The 13,639-nt window shown below is 37.6% G+C and overlaps 1 protein-coding gene across 1 annotated transcript in view; it reads left to right on the top strand.

Moving 5' to 3' along the window:
* The window catches only part of EYS (eyes shut homolog), an 855,622-nt gene that overhangs the window by 78,601 nt on the left and 763,382 nt on the right, over positions 1-13,639 (top strand). The window contains exon 6 of the mRNA XM_083831800.1: positions 11,209-11,368. Coding sequence (XP_083687926.1) covers positions 11,209-11,368 — 160 coding nt within the window. The remainder of the gene's footprint in view (positions 1-11,208; positions 11,369-13,639) is intronic.

The following is a 13,639-nucleotide window of genomic DNA, read 5'->3' as shown; positions in this document are numbered from 1 at the left end:
GTAAAATTCTAACATTTACTATTGATTTGTCAATTATTGAAAACTATTATTGAATTTCTTCTGTTTTGCAGCTGTAATTTTGGAAATCACTTTTAGAAATCCATATAATCTCTGATATACTTCTGAAGAAAATCTTATGTAGTTTGTTTTTCTATGATGTCGTTTACATAGGAATTTTTAAAATTAATGCTATCCTGATTCAGCAACCCTGAACCCTGTACACTTCCACCTGCTCAGTATTAGAAGACAAGGACCAGTATTTTAAGGAAAAATTAATAAAATTAATCCAGGTTTAACATAAACCACACTTTCAAAACGACAAGTGCTGAAAGTGTAAACCAATTGTAGATTCCAGTAGTTTATTCAATAAAACTATTCACTTTAATTTGAAAATACGACAGGCTGCTTCTTAAAAACATTTCCAAAAAATCTGCCCACAGAAACAGATTTCAACAGGTATTTCTATTCTCATTGTCACTTTTATTTTTCTTAAATTTATTTTATAAATGAGAAGTCAGTGTTTTTAATTTGCAGTTGATAGTATTTCCTCAATGCTTTTAATCTGAGGGTCTACAGTCATTTATAACTATAGGTATCTGTTTATTCTTTCTGTGAAGATGGGGAAAAACTGAACTCCCAGAGGACAGCTGATAGGAAAGAAAGAGCTGCTGTTTCTTTCATGTTAACCATTACCATCTGCAGAAGAAGAGGGCATGTTGTAGTGGTTTGAATAAATTTCTCCCAGTGAATTAGAATGGCTCCAGAATTAGAATGGCCTGTCACACAAAGAGACTGGACAGTGAAAGCAGGTAAAAAGGGCATACAAACAAGGAATCATCTGGGGATTGTGTGACTTTCCTCTAGGAAAGAAGGGATTCAAAGGTGGGATCCCACCTATTTATCTATGGCAAATGGATTAGATCAAGACAAAAAGAATTATCTCTGCTTAAGATCCCCTGTTTTTTTATTTCCTGACCCATTAATAGAAAAGTTAAATAAATAAATAGATAAATAAATAAACAAATATCAAAACCAAAGATACTAAATAAAATAATAAAAATAAAAAGATTAAGCTAATTTAGCCTAACTTATGAGGATAACAGAACTGTCCATTATCAAATTTTGGAATCCTGGAAAGACGAGCAGAAGAATATGACAGTGGAAGGTTGAGGATTTGAAGACTGTCCAGTTCCAGACATACCAGCCTTATTCTGTAGGGAGGGACAAAAGATGGTGTTCTTATATTTCAACCATTGAATTGCATAGTGTTTACAGAATCCATAGGCTAATTATGACTACCTACAGAAGTGTATTTGAGGGAGAAAGTGCAGCCCTACGGCATTTGCAAGCAGGGAATTTGGAATAGCTACATATTTTTTCCAGTTTCTGCTCAACCACACATGTGTTATGGAGGGACTAAATTCAGATTAAAATTGCATTCCACTTCTTGTAGGGTGTAAAAAAAGCTCATTCACAGCTTTTTTCTTTCCTCACTGCTCCTTACCATGTTACAAGCAACAATCTATCAACTTATATGGTTTGCATAGTGTACCCAAGACTATTTTGTCAATATGCCTTTCAGCCATCATCCTAACAAGTCACTGATTCGTGGACAGTTATGTGCTTACTGCAAACAAAAGAACTGAGCTATAAAGGCACAAATGCTGAAGCTAAAATATGAAGTGAAAGCAGTGTCATTGTAAGGGCCATTTCCATTTGCATGCTCTACACTTGAGACAAGGACTAAGCAAATCACACAGACTGCCTCAATAGCTGGGCTGCATTGGCAAGCAAATAAATACTAGAGCAATGTTAAAGAAAGAGACAATAATCTCTGCTATCTCTATAGGGTTTTAAATTAGGGTCATTCAAAGCAAATATTTACATTTTCTTTGAGAATCTGTACTAAAACTGAAATGTGAAATGTAATGTTGGAATCATTGTCAATGAATGCCCTGGTGCCTTTCAAAAGATTAGCAGGAACTGGTGCTGATTCCTGGCTGTGTTTATACAGGGCTATGGAAGTAGATTGTGCTGTAAAGACAGAGCAAACCTAGATCAAAAACAAATCATGTTTTTAACTTCTATAAATGTCTTGAAGAATATGTGTTCTACAAACATCCAGCATATGCCTGGGAAATATTGATTAATAAAAAGATATATATATCAACCAAAACTAAACCAGAAACCACCTAAATATGTACCATTATGCATACCTTTCAGGGAATCACTTTCCAGTCACTCAGGTTTTGCTTTTTTATATGGATATGTATTTAATAATGTAGATAGAATAGTATGTTCCACTGTAACAGGACATAAAATTTAATACAATGGAAAAGGTTGGTATCTAAAAACTAGCCCTGCAAATGGCTCTGTGGCTGTTCATGATACATACTTTTGATCCTTTTCCTCATAAATATTACCAAAGCCATAGCTGTTGTACTTGGAGTTTTATGGTGAACCTAAGATATTTCAATAACAAAATGTGAACTGAGAGAATATATGGTTGATAAAGTACACTTCTGAGTACAAATGAATAATCGGTAACACCAGAGGTCACATGATTGTGGTTTAGATTTAAAAAGCAAATGTGTGCGGCCCAAGGATCATTGTGTTCCCTAGTAAAGCAGAAGAGGTTTACATGGTAACACAAAGAACTACCTTCACCAAAGGCAATGATAAAAGTTCTTTTTTTGCAGAATGGGGGAAGGAGGAAAGAGGAGGGAATCTCTCTTTCCCTTATTTTCACCCCCCATCCCCCCATTCCCCTACTTCTGAACGCCATTATATGGTACACCTTCACCATAACATAAGCAGAAATTACAATCAGGTATACAAAGCTCTAGGTCTTATTCATAACCAGATGAGTTTTGCCCTTGTGGGTGCAAAATCTGAGCCTTCAGCCACCTGCTAGGCTGGGAGTCCAACTGCTTCTTTCCAGAAGAGTGGCTAGAACAAGCTCACAAGCATGTGGTAAACCCTAAAACAGCCTGACCAACAAACTCCGCAAACTCTGCTGTCACTGCTCCCCTTTTCCACATTGTGAGCTGTTCCCTGAGGAGGCTCTCTCAGTCTTAATGCTTTTTGACAACAGTTTATCCCCAGAAGTCTGGCTGAATTTATAACCCAGAAGCAAAGCATTTCTATGCAGAATGAGCAATAATCTTCCAACTTAAGCTACATCAGTCACACTGCTTAGATCTCATTGCCCTAAGAAGGCCACAGACATACTCTTAGAGAACCCATTTGTATTTATTGCATGAGAGGAGAAATAAGTTCTAGATAACAAGCTCAGAATGAAAAGGAAGTAAAAGAAGTATAGCTGAGAGAAAGCATTCCCCTGTTTAACAAATGTAGAAATGTAGTTCTAAACAAAACAAAACAAAAAACAAACAAACAAACAAACAAAAAGGGCAGAGGGGCAGAGGGGAGGGAGACTAGGGCTCTTTTGAAGCCCTCCATACTGTATCAATCAAAATTTGTCTTCTGAGTATTAAAAAAAAAACATTTAATATGTTTGGCATACTATATATTAAAGTAGTTGGTTGGAGTGATAAAATTGTTATGAATATTTATAACAGCTCTACTAGCAACGCTAGAAGCAATGAAAATTGGCACTGCAAAATCTACTGCTCTCAGATGGAACTTTTATATTTATGTACAACATATAAAATAGATTATTGTCATTTTCCGTTTAAAAAAATCTAGAGACTTTCCTACTGTTTTCTCCCCATGGACTATCTGAGCAATATAGTTCCAACTATGTGAAGCCACTTTGCCACTGTCATTAATTCTACTGATGTCTCTCTTGTATTTGTCCTTCCAGCTGACTGTTCAAACAGCAGCAGTTCAAAGTCAGATACTTCCATTGGGGGCTAGTTTTGCACAAGTTAATTAGTCCATTTCCTTCCACGCAGGAGCAGTAATTCTACAGAAGAGTTCACATAAATTTTAAAGCATCCTATACAGTTTCGTGCTTCTTCAGTATTTAATTAGAACTTTATCAAAACAACCTTTTCTTACTTTTCTTATTTTATTGAAATAAACAGCATCAAAGCACCCTAGCTGCATTTCACACATTCTATTAAGTATTGCTGAGCATTACAGAAGTTAATGAACAGTGGAATTCTTCATGTAATGAACTAAATATTCTGTTTTCCAAGTGTTAATTTAAAATAAAAATATTAAGTTAAAGCTCTGATAATTCAGTACCTTTACATGAGTAAATGGTAAAGGTAGAATGTATCTTAATCGATCTACTATAATGGCATATAGATAAATGTAAAACCGTAATAAATTGGAGATAACCAATAAGAATATCTTGTTTAATTTTTAAACAAATCTTCTATGAGAACATGGCAGTCATTTTAACTCAATGTCAGCAAAGCAAACAAAGCATAAGGCAGCACAAAAAAATAAGAAATAAAATAGTTAAAACTAGGAAATATTACAGTGAAATAGTTGGTATATGATAGTTATGAAATATTGTTTATTGATAAAATGCAATGCCATTTCTAAGAATTATATGAAAAGGAAAAAATAATAATATGTTTTTGACACAATGAAAGAGACAAATAATATAAGCTAGGTTTTAGGTGATAGGAATGGAAAGGCGAAAAGATTTTCTAGAAGAAAGGAAAATTAATCTTAAGGAAATAGTGTTAAAACAAGAATAGTAACAGTATTACTTATTGATTTTGTACTATGAAATAGTCCTTATATTAAAGGCCATACAACCTACAGCACAGATGTTTCTAATTTATATGGGAAGATATTAAACATATAGGGGGAGATGAAAACCTTTACCAGGGTGGAACATCATGTGCATTAAAAAAGGACCATAGGTAACCGTACGTGTCTGCAATGCACTTCTGTATCGTAGAATCCCGGAAAGGATACTGCTAATGAGCAACTTTTTTTTTTTTTCCCCTTAAGGAATTATGATTTTAATTTCACTGAGTGAAGCCAGAATTGTTCTATGTAAAAGTTTAATAGGTTGGATAATAAATAGTCACAATGTTAATAGCCAGTGCTCTTTCAAAAAATATTTATTATGAAATCTTTCAGTGATTTAAGGTTCTATATATTCAAACATATAAAACTATATAAAATAATGTGTTATTGCCTAATCTAGCAGTTAGACAGTTTAAGTATTAAAGAGAACTGGAAAGATTAATTTCAACATGTATGAAGAAGTTCTCCAGATAGTGGCAATTTTTATTGTCATTAGATAAGATTTTAGTCTGTTTGCATTAATGTGTTATCAACAGTCACAAACTGATACAAGAGACACTCCAACTAGATATAAGTTAAATGTTTTCACTGTACAGACAACCAAGAACTAGAGCAGGTTGGCCAGAGATGTTATGCAGACTCCAGAATTGGAAGTTTTCAAGACTCAACTGAATAAAGTCCTGAGCAACCTGATTTGATCTCATACATAATTTTTTATTGAAATAAAGCTATTAATGAAGAATTTTATGTTCTCATTGAATAAGATTATGTTCTTTAAAAAAATAGTACTGTGATTCCTAAATATTATTTTTCCACTTCCCTTGCTTGTTCATGTATTTAGTTCTTATATCCTCAATGCTTGAGTCAAAACTTCAATTGTTCTTGCCTAAAACTTTCAGGCAACAGTGTGACTTAAAGGCATTTAATTAAGAGCTGTACCAGGACTCGAATGTACAGTTTATACAAAACACACGAATTAGTTAACTATTCCCCAAAGTTGCCTAGTTATAGTAAGGAACACAGGATACTATATAGTAACTATATTATTATTATTATAGTATTATAGTAATGTAAACTGAAAACATACTGAGCGTGTTTCAGTGTCAACTAGCTTAAGCTCATTGTTAAGCCTCTAAAAATTTGAGGATTTTTTTCTGTAGCTATACTTTCATTGCTAGTAGGCAATCATAAATGTGCACTGCAATATATAAGCAATAAATATACAAATATATATATAAATATATAATATACATAAATGTATAAAATATATAAATGTATAATATATAAAATATACAATATATAAAATATATTATATATATATGCAATAATGTATAAGATTATTAAATATCAGGGCCTTCTAGACTTACCAACATGAATAAGGGGTACAATCATATTAAACACTTGTCACAATGATAGACTGTAACTAGAATTGCCTTGTTCATCTTGATACTTTGGCTGAATATAACTTAAATCACTAGATAGCTGTGCAAAAATGGGTTTCTTCCCATGGGATGCCGTCCTTCCCAAACTGATCCTGTGGGGGCTTCCCACAGGCAGCAGCTCTTCAAGAACTGCTCCCACATGGCTCCGTACCACGGGGTCCATCCCCCAGGAGCAAACTGCTCCAGCACGGGTCCCCCACATGTGGGCAGCAGCTCCCCCCAGACCCCCTGCTCCTGCGTGGGCTCCTCTCCACGGGCTGCAGCTCCGGCCCGGGGCCTGCTCCTGCGGGGGCTCTCCATGGGCCGCAGCCTCCTCCAGGCCACATCCACCTGCTCCACCGGGGGCTCCTCCACGGGCTGCAGCGTGGAGATCTGCTCCATGTGGGACCCATGGGCTGCAGGGGGACAGCCTGCTCCACCAGGGGCCTCTCCACAGGCCGCAGGGGAACTTCGGCTGCGTGCCTGGAGCACCTCCTGCCCTCCTGCTGCGCTGACCTTGGGGTTTGCAGGGCTGTTTCTCTCTCAGCTTCTTATTCCTCTCTCCCAGCTGCTATTGCGTAGCAGATTTTCCCCTTTCTTAAATATGTTCTCCCAGAGGCATAACCAGCATCGCTGGCTTGGCTCTTGCCAACCAGGGGGCCCTTTTGGAGCCGGCTGGAGCCAGCTCTGATTTGACATGGGGCAGCAGAGTGTATCAAGCGTGACATTGCTATTCAGTCGACGGAAGTGATTATCCCACTCTACTCTGTGCTGGTGTGGCCTCACCTTGAATACTGTGTGCAGCCTGGAAAAGAGGAGGCTGAGGGGAGATCTCATTGCGGTTTACAGCTTCCTCACAAGCGGGAGTGGAGGGGCAGGCACTGATCTATTCTCTTTAGTGACCAGCGATAGGACCTGAGGGAATGGTGTCAAGCTGCATCAGGGAAGGTTCAGGCTGGACATCAGGAAGAGGTTCTTCACTGAGAGTATTGTCACACACTGGAACAGGCTCCCCAGGGACGTAGTCAGGGCACCAAGCCTGTCAGAGTTTAAGAAGCATTTGGACTATGCTTTTAGTCATATGGTCTGAATATTTGGGTGGACCTGTGTGGTGCCAGGAGTTGGACTCGATGATCCTTGTGGGTCCCTTGTGTGTATGTTCTACCAGGGGCATAAGCAGCATCACTCTCTGGCTTGGCTCTGGCCAGCAGCGGGTCCCTTTTGGAGCCATCTGGAGCTGGCTCTGATCTGACATGGGGCAGCTGCTGGGCTCTGCTCACAGAGGCCACCCCTGCAGCCCCCTTGCTACCAAACCCTTGCCACATAAATCCAATATAGCCTTCACAAAACCTTTATATAAAGAAGATTTTTTTTTTTTTTAATGAAGCATTGAATTACAATGCAACAACTATCCCCAAAACAGAAATAAGAGAATCAAAGCAGACCTAATGTTTCTTTTCTGTTGGTTGTATAAACCAACCAAAACAACACCTGGAATATTTTTCACATTGAAAAATAATTGCACTGATTTTCTAAATAAGTATCCTGATAAATGGAATATCTTCATCAAATGGGAATTATACTGGAAGCACAGAGGAATGAAGGATCATATTAATAATTACACTGATTGTAAACTAGTTAGCTGAGCTGACACAATATTTATTCCAGCTGTGATTATTCACAGTTAGGACCAGGTATAAAAACAAACAAACTAATAAACAAACAAAAAACAACTATGTACCATGATTTCTTGAGAAATATGGAGAAAGTAGTGGTTGGATCTTTCACAATTTATATTTCTTTTACACTCTTGTTACTCAACTGATCTAAAAGATTAGGTGTTTGGGGCAAAAGAAAGACAGGGCCCAGGGCTTAAGAGTCCTGTGAATAATCAAGAAGGAAATGTGGACTGAATTTTACTGCTGTATTGACAAGTGAAAATTAATCTTTACTGTTATTAAGAGCATATTTTCACTATAGGTAGAAAAGCAGTTCTATGTTTCATCAGCTGAATCACAATGGTTAGTAGCAGCAGAAGGGTGAGTTTCCCCCAACACTGTCCATAGATTATGATTTTATAACAAAACAAGACTGTATAAGACCATTGCACCTTCACACATATACATCGTGTAAGCAAAAGCAGTTTGTTTGGCCCCATGCATTGCATAGCAAAGTGTGCATTTAATAATACGGAACCAACAATGTTGTGTAACTGTTGAAATAAGTTCTTTTCCTACATCTCAGGAATAAGTTCAAGGAATGGGCAAACCAGCTGAGTTTGAATTATTTTTTAACAAAATCAGTTAAAAGCAACCCTGTGCTCAAGTTTAAATTACTTTTCAAGGGTTCAGAAATTCCCTAAACATCATCTTTTCTGTCTTCATTATCTAATAAGGAGCTGGCCTTTTGAGATAAGGAGGATGGCTGTAGAAAGATTCCATAAAAGTTCGGCCAGCCAGCTCAGCACTGTGTATCTCTGAGGTACATAACTTGTAACAAAAAAGTTTAACCTGTTTGTTAATGTGAATAAGATCAGACACACATTCTCCACATGCTGTATAAATTTTGTGGCACCCTCAGCAGCTGTTTCCAAAATTCCTCCGTGAATTTCTAGCACATGGTACAACTTCTTGATGGTTATTTTTCATCCCTCAAACCTTTCTTCCTCTACTACCAAACACTCAACAAAATTGAACATTCTTAATTACCCTTTCTCAGGTGTAATTAAATATTAATAAAATGCCATTATTTTATAAAATCTGCTTATACGAGAGGTGGCACCTGTTTGAGCTATGCAAAAATCAAGATCCTCTCCCCCCTCCCCCCCCATATCTCTATAAATGAGATATTCATAGAGAGAATTTTACTTCATTGGAAGCCAGAGGAATATTAGTCTTTCATGTAGTTTCTGCTTCCCCACAAATGTCGACCTGAAAAATGAAAAAATATCATCTTTAATTATTATTTTTTTTTTGTCCAGACCCTTAATAACTTTACCTGAAATCAGAGATTCACATGAATGAGTATCTCATATTAAAGATGAAGTATCTCATCTCTTAATGTCCCTGGAGTGGTAAAGACCCTGGCTAGAGGTCAGGGGGAAGAACCTCTCTTATAACATCTGTTGGTGTGAAACGTTAAACTCTGGTGTAACGTCTTCGCTTACGTTGTTTTACAATTGCTATATGTCTGTATGTGGATATTTGTTTTGTATCAAAAATGGAGGCTCATTATAACAAAAATTCTAGATCTTCCAAGGGTGAAAGAGGAAAGGAACAATACTATTTTCCTAGAGTACTCTTCTGAAGGATCTCTGGGTCTCCTAAAAGTAGTTTGAAGAAAGAATCTGGAAAAATAAGAGAAAGCCCCACTGATAAACTGACCTCTGCAGAAACTCCACTATCAAAACATGAAATAAAATGCCTTCTGGGTGACATGTGCCAGAGCAACTGAAGAGGTGCAGGAGGTGCCAGGTTGTGCACCTGGCAGCCAGGAGGGCCAACTGTATCCTGGGGTGCATCAAGCACGGCATTGCTAATCGGTCGAGAGAAGAGATTGTCCCGCTCTACTCTGCGCTGGTTCAGCTTCACCTCAAGTACTGTGTGCAGTTCTGGGCACCACAGTACAAAAAGGACATTAAACTGTTGGAGAGTGTCCAGAGAAGGGCTACGAAGATGGTGAAGGGCATAGAGGGGAAGACGTATGAGGAGTGGCTGAGGTCACTTGGCCTGTTCAGCCTGGAAAAGAGGAGGCTGAGGGGAGACCTCATCATGGTCTACAGCTTCCTCACAAGCGGGAGTGGAGGGGAAGGCACCGATCTATTCTCTTTAGTGACCAGCGATAGGACCTGAGGGAATGGTGTCAAGCTGAAGCAGGGGAGGTTTAGGCTAGACATCAGGAAGAGGTTCTTCACTGAGAGGGTTGTCACACACTGGAACAGGCTCCCCAGGGAAGTAGTCACGGCACCAAGCCCGTTGGAGTTTAAGAAGTGTTTGGACTGTGCACTTAGTCACATGGTCTGAATTTTTGCGTAGACCTGTGTGGTGCCAGGAGTTGGACTCAATGATCCTTATGGGTCCCTTCCAACTCAAGATATTCTGTGATTCTATGATTATGATGATCACAGTGGACAGAATACTACAGCTGTACCAGCAGAAGGCTTAGCCACCTTTGTGGATCCCTTATCTATTCAGATTTGGGACCAAACCAGTAAGCCACTTCAGCAGCCATCGAGAACCAACACTGCAATAATGACTCATATACCATAAGCAGGATGTGGGGGAATGAATACTTCCACTCATGTATGCTGCCAACTCTAATATCCTCCTACTTAGATACTTGTTGTTTTATCCTCTTTTGCCTCACTCTGAGAAAAAAGAAAAAAGAAAAAAAAAAAAGAAAAAAAAAAAAGGACGCTCTCCTCCTAATCACCTCCCAATATTACTTATCATTGGTGCTTTTTTTGTGTCTTGCCAGTGTATTGGGTTTACGTGGGAAACTTTTGGGTCTGCAGGGGTGGCCTCTGTGAGCAGCACCCAGCAGCTGCCCCATGTCAGATCAGAGCCAGCTCCAGCCAGCTCCAAAAGGGACCCACTGCCAGCCAGAGCTGAGCCAATAAGCGATGCTGTCTGCGCCTCTGGGAGAGCAGATTTAAGAAAGAAAGAAAAAAAAAACTGCTGCACAACTGCGTCTGGGAGAGCGAGGACTGAGATCAGCCCTGCAGACCCCAAGATCAGTGCAGCAGGAGGGCAGGAGGTGCTTCAGGCACAGAGCAGCAGTTCCCCTGCAGCCTGTGGAGAGGCCCCTGGTGGAGCAGGCTGTCCCCCTGCAGCCCATGGGTCCCACGGCGGCGATCTCCATACTGCAGCCCCTGGAGCTGTTTGCTGCTGATGGATGGACCCTGTGGTAGTGACATACAAGACCCAAATAAATGTATACAAAGTTTCCACATTACATTTCCATTTTTTATTTTTATTGTTGTTGTTGGTAGTTTTTTTGTTGTTTGTTTTGTTTTATTTTGTTTTAAATACACATATATGTTTTTAATATCTAGTGTCTCTGTGCACCTGGATGGACAGGAAAATTTTGCCAATTTGCTGAAAATGCATGTTTGATTTACCCAAATATTTGTTCTGATGGAGCAACTTGCATTGATATGAGCCAACTGGGAGAGCAACCTGTTTTTCAGTGTTTGTGTCCTCATGGTTCCACAGGTAAGGCATATACATGTCATGTAGAATTCTATACTTTCATTAACTTTCAAATATTGAAGCATAGGTATGCTGAATTTTCAAAAATAAGGAATAGAGAAGTGTTTGGTGCAGTAATCACATCTCTGTATTTTCTGTCCTCTGATGCTTACGAAATCTAAATTAAACTTATAGGTTACATTTGAACCTTCCATAGGAGGGTAAGAACAGACCTTGAGCAGGTTTCAACTCCAGTTGAAGACACTAAGTGTATGTGTATACATGTGAATTATAGATCTAACTAGTGGAAAGACTGGGAGTTTGTTAGCTTTGTATCAGCCTATATTTGTTCAGATAACTTTAGTTACCTAAGAGCTGCATCCCGCCTTATATTTCGATTCCTTGGTGGACACTCGATGACTTATACAAATCAGTTTAGGGTGGGATTAACTGATTCACTTTACTCGACTTCAGAAGTCTAATGTAATGTGAGACCTTGTTAACAAATTTTCCAGGCTCCACGTATACTCAGTGGGTAAGAATTTTCAGAGGGGAATAAAGACCACCTATATTAGATATCTGTTAGTAGTTGAAACATTTTCTTCAGGAGTGTTTCTCTTTCTACTGGATAAAAAAGGAAGCCTAGAAAAATAGCTTAGATTAACCACCTTGGGTTTTAGCTGGCAAGGAAACAATTTCAATATTTTCCTCCAGTCTTACCCTCTAAATAGAACCTTAGACTGAAGCAGATTCTACAATACTTTAGAAATCTTTGTTGAAGAAGAGCACTGAAAGAGAGGTATTGCATGTGATTCACTCCAATTTTAGGTAAAATCAAGGAAACTTATATTAGCTGTATACATATAAATTTAAATATAAGTGCCAAAAAAAAGTTTAAAATAAGAAAGAAAGAAAGAAAGAAAGAAAGAAAGAAAGAAAGAAAGAAAGAAAGAAAGAAAGAAAGAAAGAAAGAAAGAAAGAAAGAAAGAAAGGAGGAAAGGAGGAAAGTAGAAACAATATTTACTACATAAATAAATAAAATAAAATTAGGCAAAATAAATTCTAGTAATATACAGATGAAACAGATTTCAAATATACCGTCATTGAAAAAGAACCTCAGTAATAACTATCAACCTGTCTTTTCACTTCCACCTTGTCACTTGTATGATTTGCTTTTGTTATGCTTTTTGGCATAACAACCAAAATTGTGGATTTGTTGACAGCAGTACTATTTCACTAGAACACATCAAGGCTTTTGAGGTGGTAGTAAGACTTCTACTTAAAAATATAAGCCCCAAACAAAAGTTTGTCAGACAATAGTAAACCATAATAAATGTATGCAATCAAAACAGTTCAGCCTTACTAAACAGTGAGTTACAACTGGGTTCAAGTGGAAGTGACTTCAGTGTTGAGTCCCATCCTACCTTCAGGTCAATATTCTTTCCTTTGTGGGATCCTAATTTAAGAGATTCTTTGTATTGTAATAATTTTATTTTCTTTCTTTTCTTCTTTTTTATTGTTTTATTCTTTTTGCTTTTAAATAATGTCACTTTTTCAATCTTGTTCTTTAGCATTTTTTTATTATGTTTATTATTTCATTTGTGTGCCTGGGAAGGAAAGAGGGAAAGACCATTTATTGATTATTTTGGCATGTTTACTCAACTCAGAATTACATAGCATCTGCAACCACATGGGCTGTTGCAGTTTCACAACTAATTGTTCTAATATATGTCTATGTCTATAAACACTAGAGCAGTAGCCTTTGCATTAACATTTAAATCATATTTGGGGTAGGTTTGTCTTAGGAAAAGCAAAGTATGATATGGTGTAACATTCTCAGCTCTGAAATGCAGCACTTAGACTTAAAAAATGTCAAAAGCAAAGTCAAAAAAGTTAAAAGCATTTCATTTTGGTGTCATATTCTTTAATGAAACCTCTGTAGAAACTTAGTATATACACACAAATGTGATTTTGAAGTACCTTTTTATTTCTGTGTATATGTAAAATACATTTCAGATAATTGACAGAAAAAAATGTGTTTGTTTTAAAGGCTAAAAGGGTAGAATAAAAATGTTATAAAATACAGTTATTTTGGTGAATAGATGTCATGACTTTTGCATTTGATTTCCTTGAACAGTTAGCTCCGTATTTTTCCTTACAATTCATTCTCTTCTCTGAAAGTGGATAAAAACCTGTGTTATCTACAAAGTACATGTAAGCAACACAGCTTATGACATTGAAATAAAACAATCCTTGTCAGCAATTTCTCAAGTTTTGCAGAGTAGACCAATTGTC

The sequence above is a fragment of the Anser anser genome, assembly GCF_964211835.1.
Source record: "Anser anser genome assembly, chromosome: 3".
Classification (NCBI taxonomy): Eukaryota; Metazoa; Chordata; class Aves; order Anseriformes; family Anatidae; genus Anser; species Anser anser.
This window is presented reverse-complemented; position numbering and strand designations above follow the sequence as displayed.